The following is a 15,312-nucleotide window of genomic DNA, read 5'->3' on the forward strand; positions in this document are numbered from 1 at the left end:
TAATACACACAGGCCATTCACACTTGCATATTATATTTTTACATATCCTCTGTTGGGCCTGCTTCATCTATCCCCTGTTAAATGTAAATTGTTCCTACCTGTTGTGCTGAGTGCCAGTGACCTCAGTTTGGACCTGGGTGGAATTTGGTACAGCACGAGTCACACAACCTTTGTAGGCGCAGCCCCCACCCCACTCAGCAACAGGCAGCCTCGCAATTGGCCCGTTACTCTCCAACAACGGGACCAAAGGGAAGCGGACAACGAGCGGTCCACATCACCACCGTGCAGCCCCATCAGGCCCATTGTTAATCAGGTACTGACTGTACAGTAATATCCTTACACAAAAACAAAACCCTACATATTGCATAAAAATCCCTCTATTGACAGTAATTCATGTACACCGAATAACACACCCCACAGTTACTAGTATATTCACTGCTCTCCATACTCTACAAATGCTTAAAAAATGCTACTAAGCCTGACACATTAATTCCAATACTGGCAATAATAATATTGTTTACAAGCATAACTAACCCAATCGCTCCCAACATTGAACACGTCACACATGTTATATCAGAAGTTTTGAAGAACAATACCCATACATTTTACTATCCTCTTGCTGTCACAGTAATGCCCCTACACATTCTAGTGAATAACACATATTAGAGTGCCCACCACTCTCTGAAACACTACATGGAACTCCTTCCTTTCTTATAACTACACCATTATAGCATTCACTGCAACTGAGTTTTGCTGCCTCACCTATCCTGTCATACACATAAAATTGCCCTTTACACAAACTTGTATGACACGGCCAATGACCATGTCATTTTTGCTAATAGTTAAAGTAAACTTAAATTTGGGGACAGATACTCCTGTTTTATTAAATAAACTGCATCAGCCCCACATAACACTTAAGTGGTCAGAGCTAGACCAGAGTTTCGGGTGTAACCTTTACATGGCTTTCCAATAATATTACTGATGTAATAAGTTATTTTTATACTTTACAAATATAGAAAATGTGATCTGGATAATTGTTTTTCTGCAGATGGAGAAGTATATAGCTGGGGCCATAATGCCTACAGCCAGCTTGGCAATGGGTCCACTAATCAATCACTAACTCCATGCCAAGTATCCACTAACTTGGTAAACAAGAAGGTTGTGGGTGTGACTTGTGGCTCACATCATTCTATGGTCTCTACATCTGATGGCGAGGTAAGAATGGAGATTGAGCTCAGGAGATGGTTCCATTAACATATAACTTCCCTGCTGCTTTTGTCAGAATAATAATTTTGTCGTATCTTAAATCCCATCAGTTCAATAAGCTGACAAAACATTTACATTTATTATTGTGAATGTTGCCTAGCAGCACTTTTATATAAGGGAACTTACAGGTTTACTGACCCAGTTTTAAAAATCGTTTTTAATTGCGTTGTTTTTATAATACAAATGTGCGGTAGCCGGTCACTTGTATCTGTTTAGTTTTAATGAAAATATCTAAACATATCGGGAGAATTGTGCGGTGACCGATATCTATGCATTATGTTTATAGCATTTTCTTACTTGGTATGGATTCATTTTAACAGCAAAACATCTTATAGAGTGCGCCATATGTATGTATTGTGTATAAACAAAGTCGTAGTGTTGCTAATAACTTTTGTAAATCTAATTTTTGTTTTTTAAATAGTATGGCTAACTGAGTATTCTTTTATTTATTCCAACAGGTGTATGCCTGGGGTTACAATAATTCTGGGCAGGTTGGTTCTGGCTCTACTGCTAATCAGCCAATTCCTAGAAGAGTAACTAGCTGTCTACAGAATAAGGTTGTAGTTGGTATTGCTTGTGGTCAGATGTGCTCCATGGCTATAGTGGATAATGGAGAGGTAAGATTATCTTTTGATGCTTTGATTTACCATTTTAGTTCTGAATTCTATATGAAGGGGATGTCCTATTCTAGACAACCCTGTCTCCAAACAAAGATGCCCCCTCCCTTCCCCCTCATTACCTGACCCGGGTGCTGGACTCCTTGCAGTGCTGCTCCTGCAGAGAAAATGAGTGTTATATGCCATCCTTAGTTCTGCAATAGATCTCTATTCAGTTACTGTAGGAGGACATGGAAGGGTTTGTCTAAAAATGGACAACCTTTGAACTAAAATAAGGCCATGGTGACTGCCATAGTTTTTAGTGGGAAAATGATTCCATACCTCACAATGTCACTAATGACATGTAACTAGGCTGCTTATTGCAGTGTCCCAGTACTTATCCTGCAATGTTACCTTTTAAAGGTTTACCTCATGTAATGGAAAGCTAGGACAAATAAACAAAACAAAAACTGAAAAAAAAAAAAAAAGGGATCTTGTGTTGTATTGGAAGTAAGAGTACTAATATGTTAATTTATACATTTCCTGTGAGGATTTGTAAGATTCTCACTAATAACCAGATAGCCATGACAACCTTTTATATAGCAGATGTTATGACTTTCCCTCCAAATTTGGGATGCTAGGATTTGAGTTTACTCCATAGCGAATCCTGTTACGCCAGTTGTGGTTGATCCACAAGGGTGCCCCTTGATGTGATTCATTAAATGGGAGTTCCTTTACTACTAAAAGATTGTAACACCTCCTTAATACACTGGTATCTAGATAAACCCCATTCTAGCAATGTGGTGATCAAAAAACGTACCCCAGGAAAATCATCTCTGGTTACTTAGGCTGTTCTGCAACGGCAGTAGCAAGCTATGAATGAATCCAGGGACTTTATTACGGTAATATATTATGTCCAGAGATACACCAACATTTTGGCTGAACCTTCAGTTAAGATGTATTAGCTGGAATTAAAGAAACATATATTCAGAACCATCATCAAAAGAATAGAAAAAAATCTATTTAGCAGTAGCCACCTAGTGGATGATTGCTATTATGACATGATACCACTTAGCATACACAGAAAGTAACCTCTAAATACACAATTGATCAGATATATAACACACATTCATTATTGTGAATGATTATTTGATATGGATCCTGGCTGGGATGGAGGGTACTGGCTATTCATGTTTATTTGTGTGAGATTAGATGTGTTGGTACTGAACATACACAGTTCATTTATTTTGGTATGAATTCATAATTCATGTGCTGAGAATATTCTGCATAAAATGATTGAAATGATTGTATCCAAGACAATTATTTGGGTTTGTATATAGTGTGAAATAAATTCACTGTCTCCTCACACAACGTATTATCTTTATTGAACAGGTGATGTGTGTTGTCATTCTGTGCTTTCCCTGTCTCCAAGGACATTGTTATACTCAGCATAAATATATGCTCACACTTGCATACCCCACGCATATAAAGATAACACTCGTGTATTGTGATGGAATGTTTCAAATTGTATCAGTAGCTTTCCACTCTTTCACTTTCTTCAGTGTCTGTTGTATCTTCTGGTTCTAAAGTATAATGGTTGCATGGAGTACATTTATTAAATGGCTCTGGTAGGAGCAGCAGGGAACACTGTAGTCATCCTTCTGTCTTGTGTTTATAAAGGTTTATGCATGGGGCTACAACGGAAATGGCCAGCTGGGGCTGGGCAGCAGTGGCAACCAGCCAACGCCATGCAGAATAGCCGCTCTTCAAGGTATTCGTGTGGAACAGGTGTGTTTATATAATGATTTACTGTAATCTAAATAGAAGGAAGAAGTAATGAGTGACTGATACATACTGGAAAATTAAATTCCTGATCTTATCACTAAATGTAGAAAATGTTTCGGTTGCAAGAAAGACCATACAGCCATCCGGAAAACTTTGATTTAACCCTGGCTAAGGCAAAGAAAACCTCACAGATCATCAAATCAATTTCTGAATTGGCTATTAATATATTTACACTAATAATCTCTGGTGTAACTTAAACTAGGTAGACCCCTATGCAATCATACTTCAGATGCAACGAGTCACAATTTCACCAATGATTGAAAGTCCCAATGAGCATGCTGATTCATGTGTACACTACACACCTACACAATCTACCTTCAGATCTGGGATCTTCATCTGTCCTAACCAACTGCTGCAAAGATGGAGACTCTGCACTCTATAGATATCTGCCTACACTGTTGGGAATGATGTGCCCACCTATAAAATATGTTTTGTTCTGAATCTGAACATACAAGTTGCTACCATACGCTGTAGCTAATCTCCTGTCTCCTGTAGATTGTGTGTGGTTACGCACATACCCTGGCATTAACAGATGAAGGTGGGATGTATGCTTGGGGAGCCAACTCCTATGGTCAGTTGGGTACAGGAAATAAAAGTAACCAGTCCTACCCTGTTCAAGTGTTTGTGGATAAAGAAAGGTAATGTTTTTTCCTTTATTATAAACTATAAAATTATTATATCTGATATTGATGTTGTAATGTGACCAGCCCAAGAAGTGCCAATCAGTTGTGTGTGCTGTGCCCACACAAAGTATACACCTTTTTCAGAAAATATTGAGTGTTCAGAAAATACCACTGAATTGCTTATACCTACTATTACAACAGAAACAAATGGCCAAACAAGTACGTATGTATATACTGAAATTGCAAGAAAGTGAACCAAGACGTTATTAATTTATCAGTCCATCTTTCTAAAACAGCAAAAAAACTAGTTTTTCATAATAAAATCAGCACTTGAAAATGATTAAAAAAGTGTCACGATTATAGAAATAATATGGACCAATAGTATGTGAAGTACCATCAATGAAGACTGTATAGAAGAGGAAGTCAATGTCTAGTTGGGTCCGATATGGGAAATGGCTGACTCTCAAAGCGGGTGTGATGGAGAAACATGTGGTATTTTGTTTGAAAGTTGTTGCATAAGTTGGTAGTTGTTTGAAGATGTCCCTCTTTTGAGTAGTTATGTGTAAATCATGTTTTTGAGTGATTTTAGCAGGCATATGACCTATGTGATATATGTAGATAAGATATAGAAAGTAAATATTGCTAGAGGAAAAAACTCCCAGCTTCCCAAGGCTACCAAAAAGCTGATAACCTAAGAAATGCACTAGTCAAGAGTAGTATCCTGAACACTAAAAACAAAACAACCAGCACATGGTTAGGAGAGGGTAAAAAAAAGTTTTCTTTTATTGTAACAGATGCCATGCATATAGAATTAGTCTGGTCAGAGGCACTAAACCCATGGTTACCTTCTCTTCAAACAGCACTGGTGTTAACTACCCAATACGAGACAGACTGTCCTGTGACAGTAAAGGAGTGATATTTACTGGAGTGCCCATGTGGCAAGCAATATGTGGGTAGAACAGCTAGGAATCTCCATGTGCACATTTCTGAGCATCACCCCAACATCAAGAAGGGGTTGGAAACACACAGCGTTTCTGATCACTTTGCTAAGCATCACAACAGTGACCCCTCATCCCTGAAGTTCATGGCAATATGCAAGGTTGACAAGCCATGGAGAGGGGGGCCGACTTGCCTCTCGGATTTGCATTTTGCTTTTTGTTTTATTTATTTTGTTTTTATTTACTTATCAGCTTTTTGAAACTGTTCCAAGTGCGGAACTATTGTGATTTTTCCATTGGACGCAAGAGTGGCATTTCCACATACGGAACGGGTACCCCGACTTCCTATTTGCCCATATACATGTGTCAATACTACTGGAAATCTGCTCCCAGCATTTATTATTGCTGGCCCCACTGATCTCGAGGACTAGTCACATGACCCTCTTTACTTACACTGGATATTATTCCTTGTGCTACTTACGTTCTGGACAATCTCCCTAATGCACAATTACTGAGCTTATAATATGCTGTTTTACTGCAACTAACTTGTTGTCCCAGCTTTTTGTCTCAGTGCACTGAGAGTTTTGCTTGATTTCGTTGTTTATTGCCATTTATAACAAAGATGGGTTCACAATAGCCCTTACTGGTGTTTTTGTTCATACTACTTTTGATACACAGGCACCTTGGGAAGTTGGGGTTTTTCCTCTAGCAATATTTACTTTCTATATCCTATCAGGAGGGTTGGGGACCGTCTCCTTTCATTTTCCCTATTGTTTCGGCAGCCACCTCACACTCTGCCTGGGCGAGGCGCAGATACATTTCTTTGTTTCTGGTATATAGATAAGCTGCCTCTAGGGTAGTTTGTCGGAGGTGAAAAATCATTTGTGGTATCAGGAATAATTTGTAGAATAAGGAAGCATGTTCTGGTAGTGATGGAAGCGAGCCAAGGCTGACATTACTCTGGAAGGGGATAACACACATGCTGTAGAGTAAATGGACAGGATGAGGAATGACTTATCACCTTGGAGGAAAATCGCTATAAAGATTAGCTCTGTGTAAAGTATAACAAATTGTGTGGCCACACTACATATTTGTTTATAGAGCGGACGTATTACTTACTTCATAGGTGTGGTAGCAGCTGATAAGGAATGAGAAGGCATTTACTGGAAATGCACACTCTGAACAGAAAAACAATAAAATCCAAAGCAGGCTCCATGAGCATAAACATGTATTTGGATGAGAAATCTAGTGAGTTGTTCACAGAGTTAATTGTAAAAATATATAATCGGTGTTTCTATTGAAAATGTGAATAAAAGTGACAAATATTAAAAATCTTTATTATTGTAATACAGCTATAGAGACAAACGGCCAAACTAAAAACCTCCAAATGATTGGTTCAGAATTCCGATCTCCCAAAATTCAGCTGTGCGAGGTTTGCATTAAATACACATACATGGGGTCAGATCTTGACATTGGGTGGCCCAAATAAACCCATCAGTATATTTTTGCCATTCTGACCAAACAGCCAGGTCATAGATAATAGATAACACATTTTGATAATGACTGCATATGTGAGCAGATGCTGTCATCACCTGCCTAGCTTGACCAACCGTCCTGGTCAGAATTTTGAAGGATCCCACTCAGATGTGGATCGAAAACATTTTTGGATCCAACGATATGGCCATTTGTAGCCTGTTGGGTCTAAAATGATCTAATTGACAGTGTGTATGTGCACCTTAAGATGTTGTCTGTGGATTCTCCTTAAACCAGTAATGGGCAACATGATGCACTTCAAAGGCTGCATGTGTGGCCGCACATTACTCCTAATCTAAGTAATAGGTTAAAAGTATAATCCATCAAATAAAGGGATATATATAGATATAAGATAGATGATAGAGATAAGATGGACAGATATAAGATATAGTGTATATCTATATCTCAGCAGGCATTTTAATGTAAGCGAAATAAAAGATATAATAAACCAGTCTAAACCTAGGGCTATCTTACACCCAGGCTTCATCTGTATCAGTTAGTCTTGCTGTAATTTTTTTTGCCATGAATGTTTTATTAAACATTACCTGCCACGTTATTTACTGTAAAGGGAAATTGATTCATCTGATTTCTTATTAACAAACGGTTGTTTGATGCTATAAAAATCTACTGATTAATAAACACTTATTAATTGATCAATCATTATAGTGTAAAGTATTGTTTTGTCTTGTTTTTTGTGTTTTTTTTTTTTTCATTCAATTGTTATAAATTGGAGTTGATTAATACTAATTATGGAGGATATGTAAAAAGAGTTCAATGATTCAAAAGTATTTTCTTTTTTGGAACAATGAATAATCTTTAGTAAAGTATACATTTCATGTAACATTTTAAGTTAAATGGTTAACCAGTGTAGGTTATAATTAAGGTACTTTGTTAAATGTGGTATCCTTTAGTAGGATAATCATACATAGTGTTTATGGGATGTGAATGTTTAGCTGAGAGATGTTTTGTGAAAATAACACCATTTAACCCTGAAAACATCAATGGCCCCACTCATCCAGGACACTGGAGCCTGCATTGTTACACTGATGGCAGGATCCAGGCAATTCCCTGGCCATCTCGCTAGAGCTGACAGTTTTTAAATATACTAATTTTAAATAGTGACATTACTTGCTCTAGTCATACAATTTGAAGCCTATTTGTAACACTGAGTATTAATGAGCTGAATAATACATCTGAAATAATGGATTGTTTATCCTTAATTATGACCATCATGCTTTTTTTTTTTTTCTCTCTCCTCTGCAGCAGGTTGCTATGTTAGGCAGGTGATCCTTTTCACTAAATAGACAGAGTTTGAAGGGCAGATTTTTATACTTATGCAGTGTTTGTGAGTGTCTGTGGGGGGGGGGGTGTAATCATTTTACTCTTTAACAGAGTTTTAGTGGAATGTCAACACTGAACGATGCTTAATTCATATGTATATATATATTTTATATTCATATATAAAAAAAATATTAATTTGGGGATTTTGTGGTCCTTTTAATATAGGAGCTTGAAAACAAATGCAATAGATATGTTTTTGAGTAACTTAAAATGATTGTGGTGCATTTACAAAGATTGTACCTATATTGCTTTCATTGTGTTGTTCTTTTGTGGACAGAATAGTAGAAATCGCAGCTTGCCACTCCTCTCACACGTCTGCTGCTAGATCACAGAGTGGTCAGGTGTACATGTGGGGACAGTGCCGAGGACAGGCTGTCGTCTCCCCGCATCTCACCCACTTCACCTGCACAGATGACGTGTTTGCCTGCTTCTCCACCCCTGCTATAATGTGGCGCCTCCTTTCTGTAGGTGAGAAAAACACTATTCTGGTTATGGATGATCTCAAATGAAATTGCAGTTATAGGACAATTCCACTTCTAGTCAACTGGTCTACCTATAATTATTGTGCCCATTAGTTACACTGCTACACAGTAGTTGCTCTAACATGTCCCTGTCTGGTCATGGCTTTTCCTTGTGTGTAAGTTCTATGGAACAGACACATTAACACAGTGGTAAATTAAGTGTGCTGCCCTCTACTCATGTTATTTAAGTCTTTATTTAACCTCTCCTCCAGCTTTCCTAGTGGCATGTGCTAAAGTAGGTTGTGGCACAATTTTCCCAGAAGGACCAGTCTTCCAAGTTATCCATCTGCACTGAACATAGCCCCAGCTCAGCTAGTTTTGGACTATTCCACCTTAGCCTCATGTTCCCAGCAAATCTCACTGTTCTCTCAGCCCTGTATCTTTCCATCACAGCCTCCAGTATTTCAGTGCCACTGTGCATGCATCATTGTAATTCCAGACGATGTAAAGCTGTTCCCATAGTATAGGTGCTCACACTCCAATAAAACATGCCTGAAAGACCATAAACCACATGTATTACTGGTCTGCACACTACAAATAAACCGCCTAAAATTTTGTTTTATGTATATTTCTGACAAATCAGTCTATCAGAAAATAAGAATACAGAGGAGCATAAAATACGTTTGTTACAAACAGTTGTTGCTAATTTTGAACCCGTTTTTCTTTCTCCAACTGCTGAAGAGCCAGATGATCACCTGACTGTAGCGGAATCACTGAAGAAGGAATTTGATAATCCTGAGACTGCAGACATAAAGTTTTTAGTGGACGAAAAATATATTCATGTGCACAAAGTTCTTCTTCAAATTAGGTGAGAATTAGATGTCATATTGTCAGTCATAAGTAGAAACGACCCATTGTGGTTGTTTTTTTAATTTTGTTTTTTGTTTAATATCTTTCCCCTTACTCCCAGGTGTGAACATTTTCGTTCATTTTTGCATGAAAGCAATGAAGATGTAATTGAAACGAACCAGTTTTCTTATCCAGTATTTCATGCCTTTCTGGAATATCTGTACACAGATCATATCAGTATTACTCCAGAGGATGCCATTGGTAAGTATCTGCATGACGCTCAGATTCTCCTGATAAAATCTCCCTGCCAGCTCCATATAAAGGGGAACGATGTGCCTATATATAGCCATGGTCATATAAAGAGTCAGTCTCCAGAGAGCTATATAGGCAGTGACACATAACCGGACTCGCTCAGGACATGACCGTTAAGCTGGGTACACACTATGGTAAAATGGTTACAGAAATCACATCTGAAACCATTTTCTAATGACTGAAAATCCCGATCAACATGCAGATTTAGGTGTATACACCTAAATGATTTACCATCAGATCTGTGCTCTTCATCATAGATAACTATCTGCTGAAAAGGTCGTTACTCTGTACACTCTATAGAGACCTGCCTACACTGCTGGTTGTGAGTACATACACACTTCCCCGACATCGTTGATCGCGGTGTTTAGGAAGTTTATAAAAAAAAATCAACAGATGTGATGTTTTTTGGTAAGATAAAACATGATCGTGGGAACTATAATGCAATATCTGACTAAATAGTCCTTTTATCCTATTAACTGTGCGATAATTGCATCAAGCAATACTGCAGATAAATCATTTAGTTTTTATGCCTCATTCTAAAGAGAAAAAAATACATCAGTAGCACAATATGAACTATGCACACTTTTGTGCTGTTATGTTGCATATAGATATTGTCAGCAGGAAATGTTTATATCATTGACCTTATTGCATGTACGGTCTAGTGGAATATCTTCAGACCATAGCATAAGCCTGCTTATTGAGAATCACTGGTTTGAGATCATTTTGAGCAGATTCGGTGGTGGTGATTTTTTTTAAAAAAAATATGTTCATCTATTTTACAGGACTTTTGGAGCTAGCAACAATGTATAGGGAAAGTAGACTGAAGCAGCTATGCCAGCAGACCATTAAACAAGGTATCTGTGAAGAGAATGCGGTCATACTACTGTCAGCTGCTGTTAAGTATGATGCTCAGGTACAAGGAAGTCTCTTTATATATTGTGTAGATAATGAAGCCTAAGTAAACGTATTTCACTTTGTATACACATAATGGATTGGAACATAAAGTATTACTTCAATTTTATAACGGGATTATATTTGTGTTATGCTCGTCATTTTAGCTGCTGACAGCTCTCATAAGTGTTCCCTTCTAGAAGAGAGAACCATTGAAGGAGATGAGATTGATATTTAATTTGAATCTAGCCCTCCATGACCCCTGTCATTTCCCATCTGCTTAATATAGAAATCAGCAGTATGACTAGCAAATATATAAACTCCTTAAGATGGACACTGTTACCAGTATGCAGAGAAATGTACAATACTAGGGTATGGGAGTATGATTCATGGTTTTGTAATTCGTAACAATGAAGAGAGAGAGAGGGGGGGGAAAGAAAGCAAAACGCAAAATGTAATTCATTTGCCATAACATTCTCCTTTATTAAAAAGTTCCATATTCTTACTACCCTTGCAGTGAAGAACCCTTTTATAGGCTGATGGTAAAAACATCTTTCCTCCAGTACTACTGGATCTAATTTGTCTAATCTTTATAATGTAACTCCTCCAAATTGCTTGAGGGCTCAAATGTTGGCAGCCTTAAGTTCTGTTGTGTCATTAGACAGGTGCCCAAATCTATACCCCACTTTCAAGATGCAGTCTTTGTAAAATTATTCTTTCATTCTGTGCATCTGTGCCCCTTTGTAGAATAGGGGGATGTTCAGATTTCCTCAGTTGTATCCAATTTAATGTGTAAATATCATAACTATTGCTGCAGCCTATCTACCGAAACACTTCATATGCCATTTTTGTGTGGCCATTAGCTTATGTGGAGGGGAGAGCATGTTCCCCAATATCTCCCCTCCATCCTGTCCCTGGAACGTTTAGTTAGGTGATGCCAAGTAAGCATTCAACCACTGGACACCGTGGTCGTCTTCCAGCCTGTCCTTTCATTTCAGCAGTACAATAATATAGCAGTATCTTTTTATTCATAAATTCAAGAATTATAAAAACATTATGAATAAAACTAGATTTCTTAGTGATGGTATATGAAATTAAAATATACCCTATGTATACTTATATAAAGTTAACTAATTACAAATATAAATTTAAATGAACTTATATTAGCCATCTTTAAAAAATGGCTACTGAATTGTTAAACTAAAGTGCATCACTTTATTAAGAAAGGATGTATTATATTGGTGACACTTTTCCTTTCAAAGCAGCCACATCTCATGGCCTGTACACTTATTTAATTTTTGGACATCTTAGTTTTGTTTTTTTTTACATATTGCATTATTTGGTATTTTCTCTGCTTAATTATAACTGAAAAAAAGCTTCTGTATCCAGCCTTATAGCCAGTATTGATATAATACTCCTTTCTGTGCATTCTGGACAAATAACCATGTGTGAACAGTTTCACTTACTATCACTGTTAAGCTAGGTACACACTACAGAATTTTCCACCAACTTTTTATGCCGATCGATTTTACATGCGATCGATAGTCCGATCGCTCGGTCCATGGACTGCATACACACTAGCCTTGTTTAGGACGATAAAGGGAAGAGCGGACGTCCCTTAAGCGACTTTTTACAGCCATGTCGTGAACAATGACTGTAATTTCGTACTCATTGTTGTGGATTGGTTGGAAGTTTATACACACTACACAATGGAAATGAGATTGGAACGAAAATATTAAACGGTACGACCAATCAAATGAGGCGACAATCGTCCATTTGGGCAGACTTTCGACCATCGTGTCACTACACACACTGACCCGACTTTTGAACGAGTGGTCGTATGTCGGTTGATTGAGCCGATTATTGGATGAAAACTGTGTAGTGTGTACCCAGCTTTACTGGCCAGCAATGCACCAAACCCAGGATTTAGGTGGCTTTTAAGGCTATTAGCAATAGTGCCCAACCAAATCCTGACTCCACTGTGGTTTGTCTTGTGCAGATATATTTTGAAGCATCTTGTTTAATTTTACTATATAAGTTGGGGGGTGTATTTGAGTACCTGCCAAATTTGTTTGAATTGTTTTGGTGTCAAGTCTAATCCTAAAACCTGGATTGGGTGCATCTTTATTTGTGTTCTAAATAAAAAGTGATGTATTTACAACCAGACATTTGTTTCTAGGATCTAGAGGACTTTTGCTTTAGATTCTGCATAAACCATATGACTATGGTTACCCAGACGGATGCCTTTGCTGACATGGACGGTGAACTTCTGAAGAAGTTTATTAATAAGGCGAGCAAATCGGGTGCTTTCAAGAACTGACTGCAATCTTGTAAGAAGATGGTTCTTCGTTTGTACCATTACAGCCCTTGGGTGTATTTACTTACTAGAAAATTGTTTGGCCAGTAAATTAAAATCATTTTGTTCATTTTAGAATCTCAACCTGTGAAGACATAAGTCACCTTGTTCCTTTGTCTTGCTCTGTTTCTATATGGATAGAGACAAAGGGTACTTTAAAAAGACATAAGCGTGTGTACAATTATCTCTGATAAGGGTTTTCTTAAGTGATTATCTCTGCAAAAGTTGCTCACATTGATTCAAACAGTCCTGGTGCCTAATGTCTGTACATACAAATCGCTGGGAAATTTGTAGAATATCTCATGCTATATGGTGCGACTTCCATGGTCTCCATGTGTGTATTTTCCAGGCCCTACAAAGGGAGAGAACATGGGCTTGTATAATAGAACCAAATTTGCTGTGGGAAACTAGACTTGTCAGCACTGCTCATTATCTACTGTACATATCCCTTTGTTAGTCAACATAGTGTATTTTTCTAAGCATAGCTTTCCCTTCAGTTTCAATTAACATATCAAATGAAATTGCAGGCCCCAGAAGCAGAATAAAATAGAATTACAGACCAACATTTACATAGGATCAATCTTATTTGTTATGTATATAAAGCATTTTATATAGACCATATCTAAATCTGTAAACCTGTCCCATTTGACCACTAAGTATCTGAATTGTTTATCGTATGTACTGACATAACATTGTAAATACATGCTACTATAGAGCATTTTTATGCCTCTTCTGTCAGTCTATTGGTATAAAAATGAATACACAGCAAGAGGGACAAAGATTGTAAAGTGTGATCTTTACACAGGCCAGGCTTTTCTGATGATCCTAGTTACAGGAGATGTCTTTATTTCATTCAAACTAACAGTTTGTAAATCATTATTAGTGGAATAGTATTTTCTGACTTAAAACAATGTTTAAATTGATCAGTTTTTCTGTGACCCAGCTCTATGCACAACAGTTATGCAGCTGCAACAATGTAACAGCTTAAGCTGAACACACATGGGTCAATCCTGCCACACTGCCCAAGTGGCAGTACTACTTCAGTTTTCAACACTGCAGGGGGTTAGAATTATTACGAGGCAAATAAGGTCTAGAGCTGGCTGCTTATCGGCCTGTGTGTGGTTATCTTACAGGCCACAATGTAACCAGAAGTGATCTGCGTATGTAACAACATGACTGGATCTCGTCACATGTGACCACCCAAGGGTGATGCCAAATAACAGGACATCAGTTCCTAGAGGCCACCAAAGTAAAACGCTGCCAATTGATTAGCCCAGTTTCACCAAATTGTGTCTGTTACTTTAGCATTCTGAACAAATAAGGCTGACATATCAATGTGTGTTTTACTTTAAAGCAGAGTCTTATTACAATTACCAAACTTGCACAATAATAAATGTCTCAACCATTTTACATGGACTATAGATACCCTTAGCAAGCCATACTTGTCCTTACTGTGCACCCATGTCCTCTGATTTAATCAGAATTGTTTAGTACTGAACAGTAAATAAATGTAGTGTTTTTTTTCACTAGTATAACATAATTTTATACAATAAATATAACGAATGTTAATTTTATTTCACACAAATAACGGATACTTGGAGTAGTACTAATTTCGCATAGGTGCACGGTTTTTAATGAGGCTTATGAACTTTAATATTACCGCCCTTCCATCTTGGTATCTGAATTATGACAAGTTACTAGTATTTGCATTTCTAGCTAAAAGGACGTCACTGTACACAGGGCTGTCAGTTATCAAGTACTATGGTATCCCATCATCCTGCTGAACTGAAGGGTACATTGCAAATATCTTATGTCCATGTAAAAATAGTACTTAGAGTAGCAGCGTGCTACATCCATCAGTATTTGATTACAGCTGTAGTGTTATGTTGTACAGGTGAAGCGGGGGACAGAAAAAATAACTATGAAAATGCATTTTTTTTTTTTTACACTATATAATTTTTACAATACATTGATAATTTGGGGGAAACTGACCTGTGGACTTTTGATACTACAAATGAGTTGTTTTTTTTTTTGAATAATAATAAAGCCTTGTTATGAAATGTTTTCTGTGTACACTAGTGTTAATACTGTAATATATAAAACCTACTACCCAACCTTTCTAACAGATCGAGTATCCCTCCCTGTTCTATACTCATTAGCTGTGCATCACTTCTCTGGCTTCGGTATAAGCCATCTATAGTTAAATTATAAAGGTATGTTTTAACAGTGAAAAATGATCGTCAAGCTACAGATAAATCCTCGCGTGCTAAATGTAAAACACACAGGAGGTAAATCTTTGTT

The 15,312-nt window shown here is 37.4% G+C and overlaps 1 protein-coding gene across 4 annotated transcripts in view; it reads left to right on the forward strand.

The window, feature by feature from the left end:
- RCBTB2 (RCC1 and BTB domain containing protein 2) overlaps positions 1-15,075 on the forward strand; it is a 46,659-nt gene extending 31,584 nt beyond the window's left edge. For 3 of the 4 annotated variants that reach the window (XM_075199691.1, XM_075199693.1, XM_075199694.1), the window contains 9 exons: positions 1,049-1,215; positions 1,725-1,883; positions 3,543-3,650; positions 4,203-4,345; positions 8,420-8,610; positions 9,345-9,471; positions 9,574-9,713; positions 10,547-10,677; positions 12,835-15,075. In XM_075199691.1, coding sequence (XP_075055792.1) covers positions 1,049-1,215; positions 1,725-1,883; positions 3,543-3,650; positions 4,203-4,345; positions 8,420-8,610; positions 9,345-9,471; positions 9,574-9,713; positions 10,547-10,677; positions 12,835-12,975 — 1,307 coding nt within the window. In that variant the 3' untranslated portion in view covers positions 12,976-15,075. The remainder of the gene's footprint in view (positions 1-1,048; positions 1,216-1,724; positions 1,884-3,542; positions 3,651-4,202; positions 4,346-8,419; positions 8,611-9,344; positions 9,472-9,573; positions 9,714-10,546; positions 10,678-12,834) is intronic. The other variant, XM_075199695.1, reaches the window with a different exon arrangement.
- The last annotated feature ends 237 nt before the right edge of the window (positions 15,076-15,312 follow it).

Source organism: Mixophyes fleayi, chromosome 2 (assembly GCF_038048845.1).
Source record: "Mixophyes fleayi isolate aMixFle1 chromosome 2, aMixFle1.hap1, whole genome shotgun sequence".
In the NCBI taxonomy this organism is placed as follows: domain Eukaryota; kingdom Metazoa; phylum Chordata; class Amphibia; order Anura; family Limnodynastidae; genus Mixophyes; species Mixophyes fleayi.